Genomic DNA, 15,803 nt, shown 5'->3' on the forward strand with positions numbered 1-15,803 from the left:
GGCCCGAGTGCGGCTAAAGTGAAAATGCCAATCTTAATGAACTCATCGCCGATCTAGCGAAGCTGGGCGTCAAAGCCGAAAACAAGTTAGGCAGAGTTGGCACCAAGGTGGTGCTCCGTACAAAAGCGAAGTATGGTGGAATTCTTCACCCACGACATTCTCGGTGAGAAACCGTTCAATGTCGTCATCAGGGGCCTACCAAACTTCGACCCGAAGTTTATCGATGCTGAAATCAGGGACCGGTACAAGCTGGCCCAAAGTACCGTCTATCGGATGACAAGAAGAGACGTGAATGTGAAGGAGTATACGGATTGCCTTTTCCTGTTACACTTCCAGAAGGGAACGGTGACGCTCTGAAAGCCATCCGCTCCATCAATTCCATCATCGTCCACTGGGAGCCATATCGTGGCGGCCATCGCGATGTGACTCAGTGTCAACGGTGTCTGAACTTTGGACACGGCACCCGAAACTGCAACATTAAGCCACGCTGCGGCAATTGCGCTCAAGACCATGCCACCTCCGAATGTGCTGCGGATGAAGCTGTGGCGTCCAAATACTTCAACTGTGGTGGTGCTGCAATTGCTCCAACTGTGGTGGTGCTGTCCCTGGACTTTTTCCTGTCAAACATTGGACTATCCAAGCCGGAGGCGCACAACGATCTCAGCTCTGACCACCAACAGGTGGTGACTGAAGTCGGTGTCAACGTGGTTCTTGCTAGAAGCTGCCTGCGTAAAGACTACCACCATGTCAACTGGGCGGAGTACGGATGAATGGTGGACAGCAACATCGATTAAAATCCACCGCTTGACACCATAGATGACATCGACCGGGCGTTGGAAGGACTCCAACAGGCCATATCCGAGGCATACGTTCGACAAATCCCTGTGAAGGGTAAGTTTGTTGCTATTGATTTTTCACACCCAATTACTGATTTGGTTGAGAAATGTTCGTAGACGCCAGTTTCAGAGGACTGGAGATCTGGACAAAAACGTGAAATCGACGGCAGATTGCTTCCAGAATGGACTCACTCCGAAATGAAAGTTTCAGGCCTGTTGTCCAGAATCTGGACGAGCGCTCCAGACCATTCTGCAAGGCAGCCAAGGTCCTTTAAACACATCCCAAACCCGTTCCACCTCTCAGAGTCGAAAATGATGACGATCGACTTTTAATCACCCCACAGGAGAAAGCAACTGCGATCGGCGAGCATGTCGCTTCATCGCATTTTCTTGGCTCGAATATTCAAAGTCCGCTCGAAGATCAGGTTGTGCAATGCGTTTAAAACCTAGATGCCTCCCCTTGTGTCGTGTCTCCGGCGGATATGATTACAGTACAACAGATTTTCTCAGCGCTGAAATGCACCATGAAGGCTCCCGGGTTTGACGGTATATTCAACTTGATCTGGAAGAGACTCAGCATGAAAGTGCAGTCTCTTCTAACCGCTATTTTCAACAGTTGCTTGGAACTGCACTACTTTTCAAGCATCTGGAAAGTAACAAAAATCATATCAATCCGCAAGCCTTCAAGCTACAGCCTCTTTTCAGCGCTGAGCAAATTGTTCGAGAAACTCATTCTCAATCTTTTTCTCAAATTTGTCGAGGAAAACAACATTCTCATTCCGGAACAGTTCGGGTTCAGAAAGGAGCACTCCACAAATCACCAGCTAGTACGGGTGATGAATAACATCCGAAGTAACAAAGCTGTATCCAAGTCCACAGCCATGGCCTTTCTAGGCGTTGAAAAGACAACTTTCCTTTACATCTGGTTAAAATCACCCGTAACTACCTCCAGCAAAGGTCGTTTAAGGTATCGTTGAATGGTTGTCTTTCAGACACGTTTTCCATTCCAGCAGGTGTTCCGCAAGGCAGTCTGCTGGGCCCCTTGCTTTACAGCATTTACACTTCCGACATTCCTCGCTTCGGAGACGGTCGCGTGTTTTTCCTGTTTGCAGATGATACCGCAATAGCCGTCAAAGGAAGGATGCCTCGCGAAATAACGAACAAACTTCAACGATGCCTTAACGCCTTTGCTGAATATACCACCACGTGGAAAATTAGAATCAATGCTTCCAAAACTCAAGCGATCATGTTCCTCCATCGGCAATCGCCTGAACTGAAACCAGCTCCATCTTGAACTGTAATCATGGAAGGCACAAGGGTTGAGTGGTCTGCCGAAATAACCTATCTCGGGATGTTCTTCGATGAAAATCTCCTCTTCCGTTCGCATGTTGAGAAAACTGTAGTCAAGTGTTCTGCTTTGGTTCGGTGTCTTTATTCGCTGATTTGCCGCAGATCCCGCCTCTCAAGGGTGAACAAACTGGCTGTCTACAAACAAATCATATCCTCTACGCAGCTTCGGTGTGGGGTTTGATTAGTTGTAGTTGTAAATAGTAGTTATAAGTAGTTTCCAATAGAACCAATACCACCAAGGTTGTCATTCTTTAAAACCGGCCTGATAGGACTAGGAACTGTAACTAATAATAATTTAAATTCAAAAGCACTAAAGTTGTAAAGACGCATCTGTGTCACTTGATAAGTAATGCATATAAACCACATAAATTCAAGAAATAAAGATCATTTAAAGTCAAAGTAAAAAAAGTCTGATTTTGAGCCAAACTAACTGTCAAAGCCAGAGCCAATCGATCAGCCTATCTTGATTGCAGTCCCGAAAAAAAATTATAATATAACAACTAAATCACAATTATTTTAAGTGTTGAATTCTGAGTGCATTAAAATTTATTATTAAATTGTTGTAATGGAGCAAAATTAAACTTCGATTTGTAACGATACAATGCTTAAACCATGAAAATTAGTGTGATGAGATCAAATTTGTTCGAGAAAATTAGTTTTTTTTTATTGATAAGATGCTTAAAAATGCCCCTTTTTTACTGTAAATTTTTCAAATACCATGTTTTTCATTGTAGTGAACCATAAACTTCGTTGTGATTTTATGGTAATCGACAAAAATGTCCTATGTTTTGACAGTAAATATCATGACATCATAACAATGAAAATTATTGATTTATATTGGATTTTTTACGGGTTGACAGTAGAGGTGTGCGCCGATTCAAAAATGGTCGGCGGCGGCGGCGTGTGGGAGAGTTATGCTTGGCGGCGGCGGTATCATCGGCGTCACGCCAATAGCACTTTAGGTGATGGTGGAGGCGTGAATCGGCGTGTCATTTTTTTGCACCCATCAGTTTTTTTTTTTGCAAATTTAACAATGAATATACACGGGCAATATAAAAATAAATATCGCACAGTTTACATTTCTTCTATTACATAACGTATCCATGAGGATCCGCTGACATCGATAATCATGAACACATGCATCAACCATGACGTCTCATCATCTTTTTTTTTTTAGTTTTAATTTGTGAGATCTTAGAACATGAGCAAATTGAATTGAGTCTAATTCGATTAAAATCACAACATTTTAACATCAATGTAATTTGAAACATTTGTTCACTTCCAAAATGCACAGATAGCTCATTTAGTTAAAAATGCAAATGCATGTCAATATAATAGTTGACATCTTAAAAAAAAACTAAAACCAAATCTTATCAAAGTATAAATGGAGTAAATCGTTGCAATTGAGGATTGCAACGATTTTTGCCTGAAATTATTAATTATTTGGTTGGACTGGTAGTGCAACAACTAGACTTTATTGGCACATCGTAAAGAATGGCCGGTCTCCCAAAATTTCAAAAACTTTGGTTTCAAATGAAGAAAGAATTTTATGTTTGATTCGTCTATGAACAATGATAGCAACGCCACCACAGGCTCCATCAAGACGATCATTTCTATAAATGAAATAATTTGCGTCCCTCTTAACCTTATGGTCCGGTTTAAGGAACGTTTCAGTTATAACGGCAATATGCACGTTATAAACTCTCAAAAAGTTAAATGGCTCGTCTTCATTACCTTTAAGAGATCGAGCATTCCAATTTAAAATATTTAATGATTTAAAATCCATTATTGAATTTCAAAGTCATGACAATATTGTTCGCAAATTTTACTCCAGGTTGAATAGCATCAAACATGGAGTTAGATTTAAGCAAATCAGTAATCATGTCAATCTATTTCTGTAAAAGTTTAAAATTTAAATTTTTAGGAGCAGTACTGCTTCCTATGTCAAAATTTTGAAAGTTTCCGTTATAATTACATTGGCTAGTATTTTGATTTCTACCCGTACAATAGCAGCATAGGTAGCTCCATTAACTCGCTGAACATTGTTAGGAGCAAGGGGAGTAGGTATAGATGAAGAATTAGAAGCAGGGGTGATATTTGGACCTCCGGGTACGAATGTAGAATTTGTTCCTCGCTGACCGTTTTTATCAGCAGAGGAATGTGTACCTGGTTGGAAACGTAGAGCGTTTCCTACCTGTCGCTTAGAACGAGAGTGTAGTCTTACATTCCCAAAAATTGGATTTGTGGTTTTCACCACAAATTGAACATTTAAATTTCTTAGGATCTTCCTTCCCCAGGACAGTCGTCCTTTGCGTGAGAGGAATCATCAAAATTCATGCATTTAGCTGACATGTAGCAATTTTTAGTTTCGTAACCCTATCCCTGGCACTTACGGCACTGGGTGAGGTTTTGGAAATTTCCTCCAGTCTTCCTGAAGTGTTCCCACTTCACTCGGACATAGAGCATAAAACTACCTATTTTTAATGCTTTAAAGTTGTCCTCTTTGATCTGATACAGGGATTGACCACTGGGCAGTCCTTTTATGACAACCTTGAACACACGTTCAGTTTTGGTGTCGAAAGTAAACAATGTATGCTGCTTCTCAGTAAGATTGATAAGACATTTGAATCCGTCCATGGTTTCAGCAAATACACGGCATTCACCCCGACGTCCAATTTGTAGTGAAAACTTATATGGATGATGGATCATTCTCATCATCTGTGAGCAAATCGAATTGAATGCTCAAATTAATTTCATCAGAAGGGGGATCAATAGGGGGATCATCAGAAGGGGGATCAATAGATTCTTTTGCGTTTAGGCGCCATGGCGGTGGTAAATTGTTAATCAAAATTGACTTCCAAGTAGATTAATATAAGAATCTGAAGGATCGAAGAGGAATTTTTCAAATCGATATCCAAGAAGGATTACATACACAGTCCAAACAAGGATCGAAGAGAAATATGAGTCAAAAAAGGTAGAAATTTTATATGTTGAGCACTGAAAAGTGCTGTTTAAATTTGTTGTAGCATTAGGTAGTAGTAACAATTCCTTCAGCAAAAAGCAAATAGATCCGCATGGCAAGAGAGCACGATGTGGACTCGATGGCTAAGCTGTAATTTTCCCGAGAATTCGGCAATCATAGAAATGAATTTCTGTATGTCTGTCTGACCCTCATAGACTCGAATACTACTGAACCGATCGGCGTGAAAATTTGTATGCAGGGGTTTTCGGGGCCGGGAAAGGTTTTTATGATGGTTCGAGATCCCTCCCTCTCTGTAAGGGGGGGGGGGGATCCCATACAAATAAAACAGAAAAATATAACAAGCTTTTTTTTAATCGGAGCATAAATTCAAGCTAATATTGAATCCCGAACAAGGCTGGGCACGCTGAGTATGGATTATAAAAAGAGGGAAGTTCCTAGACCTAATTCAAGCTGAACATTACATTTCCTAAGTAACATTGACAGATTAACTGAAATATCGTACCATACGTATAATTGTTTCGTTTATGGGGTAATCATAGATTTGTATTATTTTTAGAATCGATCTACCTTCCGTGACAGGCAGGCATTGAAGTTGTCGCAGGTCAGGTTTATTCGAGGTAAAAGCCTCAGTATTGCTTCGGTATATCTTCCTCCGCGAACTGCAATTTCTCGCCAAGGTTTTTCAGATATCTGCTCAGTTTTACCTGAGCCTCGGTTGATCTTCGGAGATTTTAACTCCCACGATACAGGCTGGGGAGACTTCAAAATGACAATTCTAAACACTGGGGAAGTAACACGAGTGGCCAAACCTCCAGCAAGAGAAAGTAGATTAGACCTCTCACCTCTCATATTAGTTCAGCTTCAAGCTGTCCAAAACGAGACTGCTCTGAGGAAGTTGCTTTCATTAATCCGAACATTCTTGATGAACAACATAGGATATAACCTCAAAATGTCAGAGGGATCAACACCACCGTTGAGTAAAGAACAGAACAGCGATAGAAACTGTACGCTTTGTGAAGGCCATGACCACGTAGATGATATGGTCCAGTGTGATGTCTGCGATTTCTGGACCCATTATAGTTGTGCTGGTAAGACAACAGCTGTAAAGGAGGTTACGTAGACGTGCTCTAAGTGCACATATATGCTGAAGGTGGCAAAAGGAACCAAGAAGTCTGTCCCAAAGAAACCACCTAGCAGAACCATCGTTGAACAGGCTTCGTAGGTAGATGCAGGCCCCGTACGCCACTGTTGAGGCATCGGAGAACCCGTGCAATTCGAACGCGACGACTCCTTGGAATGTCACGCATCTTGGGATGGCGATGTTGTGCAAATGCGACAACGAAGCTTGAAGTTCTTGCCACTCTTGCGCCGTATCTTCATCAATCGGATCGTCCCATCCGACCTTGAGCTGCCACAACCGTTGAGCCATTAGTTTTGCCAATACGATGACTGGAGAGACCAGCCCAAGAGGGTCGAAGAATTTGGCTATCTCCGAATACATTACCCTCTTCGTAACACGTTGTTGTAATGGCGGCGGTTGCTTCGGATGGTTTGCAATGTACAGCGTATCGGCATTCGGATTCCAGAGCAAGCCAAGGACCTTGATAGCTTCGTTTACATCACGTTCTTCTAACGGTACCCTTTTCTCCTGGTCTTCCACGGGAATGCGCTCGAGAAATTCTTTGGAGTTCGAGCACCATTTATGTATCGGAAAACCACCACGTCCTAGAAGCTGCTTCAATTGTTGTTGAGCTTCGATTGCATCTTCCACCGAGTCTGCGCCGGACAGTACATCGTCCATGTACGTCTCCTCCATTACAATGCGAGAGGCGATAGGAAAAAACTCACCTTCTTCCTCGACGAGCTGTACCAGGCACCTTGTTGCGAGGTATGGAGCGGATGCTGTACCGTAGGTAACAGTACACAGTTCCAGAACCCGTAGCTTCTGCGACGGGTGTGGTCTCCAGAAAATTCGGAGGAAACGTCGATCTTGTAGTGCTTGCAGTACCTGCCGGTACATCTTGGCAACGTCTCCAGAAAAGGCTATCTTGAACTTTCGGAAGCGTAGGACGATGAAATGCAGATCATTCTGCACCACAGGACCGACTTGCAGGACTTCGTTTAAAGACAGCTTTTCGGATGACGACTTGGCACTTGCATCGAACACGACACGACATTTTGTGCTCGAGCTGGACGGACGCAGTACAGCGTGATGTGGAAGATAATACCTCTGCTGGTTGGGAGGATCATCAGCTTCATTGATTTCACGGGAATGTCCGAGAACCTCGTACTCTCGAACGAACTCTACGTACTGCGCTTGTAGTTCGGGATTGTTCATCAGTTGTTTCTCCAGCATCAGGAACCTCTTCAGAGCTAAAGAACGGCAATCGTCCAGCTGCGAAGAATTTTCGTTGAACGGCAAGCTCACGATAAATCTTCCGGACTCGTCACGCTGGTATGTGGACAGAAAGTGTGTTTCGCATGCCATCTCCTCGGTTGATAACGTGGGTACGTCCGGCACTTCCTCGATTTGCCAGAACTTGTACATCTTTCGCTCGATGTCTTCAAGAGAAACGTGGCTGGCATGCTGAACTGATACGTTGGAAATCTGTGGCTCGACGATGACACCAGATACGATCCACCCAAGGTGAGTGTCTCGCAACTGTGGCAGGTTGTCCGCCAGGTTGAGTTGGCTTGGCTTCAGTATATCAAAAAACAGCTCTGTGCCGATCAACAGGTCCACCTTATTGGGCGTGTGGAACTCGGGATCGGCAAGAACCACTCCAGCAGGGATGTCCCAATTGTTGATGTTGATCTTCGACGATGGAATTGTGCCCGTTACTTTCGGCGTCACTAGGCACTCGAGGCTGGCTTGGAAGTTGGATACTCGGGACTTGAATTTCAGCGTCACCTTGTCACGAGCGAGGATGCGCAACGCGTTGATACCGGTGATCGAAACGTTGGCTGGCTTCTTCGGCAGACCCAGGCGATTGGCCATGTCTTCGGTCACGAAATTCACCTGGGAGCCGCTGTCCAACAGGACGCGGTATGGATGGGGATGACTCTTCTTATCAAACACCTGCACCACTGCGGTAAGCAGCAGTACCGTCTTGGTCGACTGGGCGAAGTTTGACGAACAGGTGGTGGACACAGGATGTTCCACGGGGGCAAGAATCTTCTGCACCGACGTCGACGGTTGACTCGGAGCAGCCGGAACCGGTGGCGGGATTGCCATAGATTCCGTGGGAAGAGAAATGTTTGGCATTTTCTCCTGGATGGGTGCCCCATCTTCATGGAGCAACGTGTGGTGTCGGCGCTGACACTTGTGGCACGTCTTGATTGAAGAGCAGTTCTTGGAACGGTGTCCTTTGCGCAGGCAGTTAAAGCAGACTCCTGCTGCTCGGATCTTTTCGTTCTTCTAGGAAGCGGTTAGGTTGTTCAGGGCAGTGCACTGGAAGTTCCGATGATCACCACCACAAATCTCACATGCTTGGGACGCATTGGTGAAAACTGCGTGGCTCTTCTGCGGCTGAACTCTTGAAGGTAGCTGGGCTTGTTTTGGCTTGATTGTTGGCGGCACTGACTGGAACGCTGCTTCGCAGTTTTCCAGAATCTGGCATCTGGATTTCAGGAACTCGATGACTTGGGAATACTTCGGAAGAGCTGCTTTCTTCTGGGTCCCTTCCCAGGACTTACGGGTCGATTTATCAAGTGCTGAAATTATCAGATACACAATGATGTGTTCTGAAACTCCGGTGATTTGTTGCTGAAGGTAGCGCAAACTTTCGACGTGGTGAGTGGCTTCGTTCAGCAGTGTTCGCAGTTCCTTATGAGACTCCGACGTCATCTTCTTGAGGAACAACAACCCACGGATGTGAGTTTCCACTATGACTCGCTTGTTCTCGTATCGGTCCGTTAAAATGGTCCAAGCTTGCTCGTAGTTACCCTCACTTAGGAGCTTAGCGTCCAGAATTCCAGTAGCATCTCCGATAAGAGCTTTATCGAGGTGATACAATTTTATGGCATTTGCATCCCCCGAGTTGGCCATCAGGTCCTGGAAGATGGCCTTGAACTTGGGCCATGCGTCGTAACTCCCATCGAACGTTGGGATTGGTGCTTTTAACGGTTGCTGCTGAATAATCACGTGAGGTGCTGCTGGAATGGCTGGAGGAACCTTTGGAGTGGCTCGAGCTTTTGCCTCTAGCAGTAACTCTTCCACAGCATTGGATACGTCGTAGTACAGTTTCTCGAAGCTTGCGTATTCGTCATCCTGTCCATCGAGCGCTTCATCGGGTACCAGGGCTATTACCTTGCTTTGGAATTGGCTGTACTCAGCGTAGGTAACAGCCAAGTTCTTGGATAGCACACCAAGTTTAGCCAATCCAAGCGTCTCATTGATCAACGTCCGATTAATCCGCACCAACTTCATTTTTGCTTGGGAGCGCTGGCGAACCAATCCACGATATTTCTTTGCTGTAGCTTCATCCCAGTCAGCTTCCCATTCGTCGAATCCATGGAACGATCCAGATCTATCCGATGGTGACGGATTTCCTTGTTGCTGTTGTAATGATGGTTGTCATCATTCCGAATATAATCAGACCTTACTCGTTGAGTGTTACGTTCCGAATGTATCGGTTTATTCATTAATGCTTTATTGAGACCTATTTGTAAAAGTTTTACATAAAGGGTGATACGGTCAAAATTTGGTCAATATCAACTTGACGTATTTCTTTCAATTTTGCATTTAAAAAACCTGAACACCCTTCATTTTGAAGGTGTGTGTGTGTAGAATGTTGCTCCTATTTTGATTTTGGAATTCACTCTTCAGTTGTCAAAATGCCGTCCAAGCAAGAAGAGCAGCGTATCAAAATTTTGCTCGCGCATCGCGAAATTCCGAGCTAATTAAAGTGTTTGGGGAACGTTTGTCGACAGCCAGGAAGTCTGGATCGGGGGGAAATCGAAAACCGGAAGCCGCTGAGACGACAAAGAGAGTTGCCGGTAGTTTCAAGCGAAACCCTAACCTCTCTCTCCGAGATGCCGCAAATAAGCTGGGTGTATCGAGCCAAAAAACGAGCCGGACTATCGACTTACAAGAAGGTAGTGACTCCAAATCGCGATGATAAACAAAATACGACGGCCAAAGCGCGATCCCGGAGGCTGTACACGACGATGCTGACGAAGTTTGACTGCGTGGTAATGGACGACGAAACCTACGTCAAAGCCGACTACAAGCAGCTTCCGGGACAGGAGTTTTATACGGCAAAAGGAAGGGGAAAGGTAGCAGATGTTTTCAAGCACATGAAACTGTCAAAGTTCGCAAAGAAATATCTGGTTTGGCAAGCCATCTGTACCTGTGGCTTGAAAAGCAGCATTTTCATAGCTTCCGGGACTGTCAACCAAGAAATTTACGTGAAAGAGTGTTTGAATAAACGTCGCTGCCTTTCCTGAAGAAACACGGTTGTTCCGTACTGTTTTGGCCGGATTTGGCATCTTGCCATTACGGTAAAAAGGCCATGGAGTGGTACGCCGCCAACAACGTGCAGGTGGTTCCCAAGGACAAGAACCCTCCCAACACGCCAGAGCTCCGCCCAATTGAGAAATACTGGGCTATTGTCAAGCGGAACCTAAAGAAGACCAAAAAAACTGCTAAGGGCGAGCAGCAGTTCAAGGCAAACTGGCTTTCTGCGGCGAAGAAGGTGGACAAGGTAGCTGTACAAAATCTGATGGCAGGGTTCAAGCGTAAGGCCCAGCAATTCGGATTTGGAAAAGCGGAAGCCTAACTGAATATTTTTCCTGAATTTTATACTAATTGAACTTGAAAAAGAAATTTAATTTGATTTTTTAAATAAACGATTTCACCGATTTACACGCGTTTTCCCTTGACCAAATTTTGACCGTATCACCCTTTAATGTGCTTAAAACGAAAGAGAGCGCAAGAGAGAGTTGGAGGTGCCTGGTAACCAAATGTGTTGAGAATTTATTGCAGTTGACAAAGTGTCGAGAAGTGTGTAACGGCGCCGGTGGTGTAGTGGTAAGCGTGATTACCTCTCACCCCAGCAGGCCTGGGTTCAATCCCAGTCGGCGCCGCCGGGATGTTCTGAGGCATAACATCTCTGATCACGCCTTCCTTCGGATGGGAAGTAAAGCCGTTGGTCCCCGGTTCATGAGTTGATGGGTCGATAGGTAGGGTCCAGGTGTGGGAGCTGCCTTCCTGGCACGTCGGTAGCATTGGTGCTCAGCACGGAAAACAAGATCGACGGAAAAAACAAACCAAAGGAAAAAAAAAAAAAAAAAAGTGTCGAGAACTGCCGATAATTGTGTAATTGGAGAAAGGTTAAAATTGAACCTGGGACTATGCATCGTTGGCGGTTGCAACATGTGCTATTGAACTTGGTTGTTCTTGCTCACGTTGCGAGACCTTGACGATGGGAAATATTGTTGCTGTGCCACATCGGTTGGCCATATGCAGCTAAGATAATTTATGCACTACATCTTCCCCTTTTAAGGAAAATGATGAACGTAGAGAAATCATTTGAATTTTGAAGTTATTGTTACCAAACACCTTCAATGTTTTGAAGTTCATACATAGTATAAAAGAAAAACTAAGTGAAAATACATTTTTATAGTTTGATTATCCTATTCTTGTGTACCGTTTTTTGTTCGTTTGTTTCACAATTTTTGATTTTTACATTAGGGTGATTGATTGATATTATTTCATATGGACCATTATAGAAGGTATCTAATTTTCTGTTATTTTCAGTTTTAAGTAAAATTTTCTCTCCTATTTCAATTATAATGGGCTTTGATTTAACTGTCTGTTTACTTATTCTATTCTGTTTCGATTTAACTACCAATTCTTTTGCCTTATCTGCAGAATATTGCAATTTATATTTTAACTCTGCGAAATAACTATCGTAATTATAAATTGGATCAGTTTTCTTAGGATTCACTAAATTTTGAGGGTAATTTGCTAGATTTCCAAAGACTAATTCGTAAGGTGTGAAAGTATGCTCAATGTTGGGAGTAGTATTGTAGCAGAAAGTATAGTATTGAAGCCAAGAATCCCAATCATCGAGTTGCTCATTAATGAATTGTCGAAGATATTCATTAAGGCATCGATGATTGCGTTCTAAACCTCCAATAGTTTGTGGATGGTAAGCAGTAGAAAAATTGTGGTTAATGTGCAACAGTAAACATATATCTTTGAACAGTTCATTTTTATACTCTGTTCCTAAATCGGTTTTTATTAGAATTGGACATCCGTATATCAGTATAAAGTGCTCAACGAATGCTTTCGCTAATGTTTGAGCTTGCTTATCAGGTATAGGTATCGCAATAACATACTTTGTGAGGTCACATTGTAATGTTAATGCATATCTATTCCCTTTCCTAGTTTTTGTCATGGGACCTATTGTATCAATGGTACGACATTAAATGCTTTCGAGGGTGTAGTGGTTTCAATGAATTTTTCCTTTGTATGCACCGTGTGTTTGTTTCTTTTGCAATCAATGCAGTTCTTAACGAACTGGTTGATAGTGTTTCGCATATTTTTCCAGTAATACGATGCTCGTAGTTTATTCAGTAATCTTGAGGTTCCAACGTGACCACCCAAAGGAGTCACGTGATTTTCAAAGATTATTTTGTCAATATCAGTTTTGTTCGTTATAATGTGTGCGGGTATGTAGACTACAAGATCTACTTCATTTGGAGATTTATTGTAAAATGCTTTAAACGTTTCAGTATTGATTTTCGAAAAAATCACACTGTTTCTTGCAATTGCTAACTTTTTTATATTTAAATGTTTGGCCATTATGTTGATTGTTTCTATAATTTCTTCGACGTCGTTTATATTTGTGCACGTTTTTCCAGAAAATTGCGCTTGAGCAAGATTCTTTTTCAATTTTTTATCAAATATTTTCATTATCAGCGCTGATTGTATTTCGTCAATTTTGATAGTTAGTTTAGGAAGATTAAACGCATCAATGTTGTTCACTGAATCGTATGCTCTAAGGTGATCAGTCTTTGAGCTACCAATTTGAGTGACATTGTTGGGATTACTTCTTGTCATAGACCTTGTCTGTATGGGTAAAACAGAGATAGTTTTTAGTTCATCTGAATCAACAATTACACGTGAAAGAGCATCGGCGCCGACATTTAGCTTTCCTTCCATGTGTTCAATGTTGAAATCAAATTCTTCCAAATCAACTCTAATTCTAGTCAATCTAGACGAAGAGTTTTTCATTGTGAATAGATATACGAGAGGTCGGTGGTCAGTTTTGACTGTAAACCTCCTTCCGTATATATAAGGTCGAAAATGGGTGATTGCCCAGTGGATTGCAATTAGTTCTTGTTCTATGGTGGACTTATTTCGTTCACCTTTAGTAAAAGACTTACTTGCATATGCCACTGGCAAATAAGTGTCTCCGTATGGTTGTGTTAACATAGCACCACATGCCATTTTAGATGCATCGGTACTTAAAATGAAAGGCTTCTTGAAATCGGGGAATTTCAAAATTTGAGGGGATAATAATTTGCTTTTCAAAATTTCAATGAATTTTTACAATCTTCGGACCATTCAAACTTTACATTTTTTCGTAATAAATTATTCAAAGGATGGGCTAATTCTGCAAAATATGGTATAAAACGCCTGTAATAATTGCAAAATGCAACGAATCGTCGAACCTCGTCTGCATTTTTGGGTGTAGGAAAATTACTGATTGCTGAAAATTTTGATTTATCAGGCTTGATTCCTTCATTTGAAATATGATGACCAAGATAAGTAACGTCAGAACAAAAGAAATGACATTTGGCAGGGTTTAGCTTCAAATTTCGTTGACGAAGCTTTCCAAAAACAAGTTCTAAATTTTGTAAATTATGAGTAATTGAACAGCCGATGACGATAATGTCATCGATGTATAAAAATGCACAGTCCGCGGGAAGACCACTCAAAGCTATGGTCATCATCCGCTGGAAACTGTTAGGCGATATATTGAGACCAAAAGGAAGTCTCTTAAATTCGTAATGACCTGTTTCGGTGGAGAAGGCTGTAAATTGTTTCGAAGCATCATCAATTTCGATTTGATGAAATCCGGACATTAGATCTAAAGTAGAGAAATATTTTGCTCTACCTAACTGATCTAAAATATCATCAATTCTAGGGAGCGGAAATTTATCTCCTAGAATTTTCTTATTCAGTTGCCTAAACTCTATTACGAGACGCCATTTTTTATCGTCTGTCGTAGATTTCTTAGGGACAACCAGTATCGGTGAGTTGTAAGGAGATACTGAAGGCTGTATAATATCTCCTTGCAACATTTGATCAACTTGAACTTTGATTTCCTCGCGATGAATTTCTGGAAGTCTGTAATTTTTAATGTAAACCGGTGAATTGTCGGTGAGGTTTATTGTCTGTTTATAAAAATTGTTACATATAAGATTATCTGTTTCCAAAGCAAAGATGTCTTGATATTTCTTGCACAAATTCATTACATTTAATTTTACATCTTGTGGGGTGTGTTCCAAATTTAGTTCAGATAATAACTGCTGATGCCTAGAATCATCGTTTGGTAATTTATTGAAAGAATAAATTTCATAGTTTTAAATATCGAATAAATGACGAGAAAAATTTCGTTTAACTTTGACCGTTTCATTTGTAGTGTTCAAAAATTTCAAAACGGAGTTGTTGGAATTGATTATAGAATTAGAGATAAACACTCCTGGCATTATTTCATTGGATTTTACTAAAAAGGTTTTGTGAGTATCTCCGATATTTATGCGTCTAAACACTTCGCATCGAGGTGGAAGAAAAATATTACCATCCATGTCATCATGAATGGGGATTTCGAAAACTTCAGATTTGCATCTACCTGTTAGCATCCAGATGTCATAATTAATTGAACAGAAATAATTGCATAGAAAATCTCTACCGAGTATTCCATCGGTAGGAATCGGTAATTGACCATCAACTAAATGAAATTTATGTTGCAGTTTTCCTTGGTTTGGTAGCAAAATATTTGATGTAGCAGTACCTAAAGTAAACACTGTTTGGTCGTTAATTCCAGAAATATAGCATTGGTCATTAGTATTAACAAAAGTTGTGGGGAGTATTTTTCTGGCCTTGAAAATAGATATGTCTGCTCCATAATCCACAAGCAAGGTGCATTCTGTGTCGAGAAAATCTAACTTCAAGACTACGAAATTACTGCAAGTAGCATTAATTGAAAAAAAATTGTTTCACTGCCGGTGCGCTATTTGTGCTAGCTGCACGGGTTGGTTGATTTGATTTTGTGGTTGAATCGGTGGATTCATCGTGACTATTCCCCCAGTTTGTTGTTGGGGGACTTGGTCGTTTCCCTGGCTATTGTAAAAAATTTGTCGACCAGGTCCTTGACTACGTGGATTGAATTGTTGATAATTTCTACCACGCCAATTATTATTGTTACCGTTCCTGTAATTGTTATTGTTGTATTGATTAAAGTTTTGGTTACTATTGTAACGTCCACTATTGTTGTATGTTACTCTACCGCGAGGTCTATTTCCTCGGCTACTGTAACCACGACCTCGACCACGGTGGTTGGCATGTCCTCTTACATGAAAAATATGTGGTCGGGATGTATCTGCTGTCTCGTTCTCTT

General features: G+C 41.9%; 1 protein-coding gene across 1 annotated transcript; it reads right to left on the reverse strand.

Moving 5' to 3' along the window:
- Window positions 1-790: 790 nt before the first annotated feature.
- LOC135713817 (uncharacterized) lies at window positions 791-8,434 on the reverse strand. The gene is made up of 2 exons (XM_065237052.1): window positions 6,370-8,434; window positions 791-882 (listed from the first exon to the last, which is right to left on the reverse strand). Exons 1-2 carry the CDS (start codon window positions 8,432-8,434, stop codon window positions 791-793), a joined length of 2,157 nt encoding a protein of 718 aa, XP_065093124.1.
- Window positions 8,435-15,803: the final 7,369 nt, after the last annotated feature.

This window comes from Ochlerotatus camptorhynchus, unplaced genomic scaffold, assembly GCF_037179485.1.
Source record: "Ochlerotatus camptorhynchus isolate MF236.1 unplaced genomic scaffold, CSIRO-AGI_Acam_v1.1 ptg000584l, whole genome shotgun sequence".
Taxonomy (NCBI): domain Eukaryota; kingdom Metazoa; phylum Arthropoda; class Insecta; order Diptera; family Culicidae; genus Ochlerotatus; species Ochlerotatus camptorhynchus.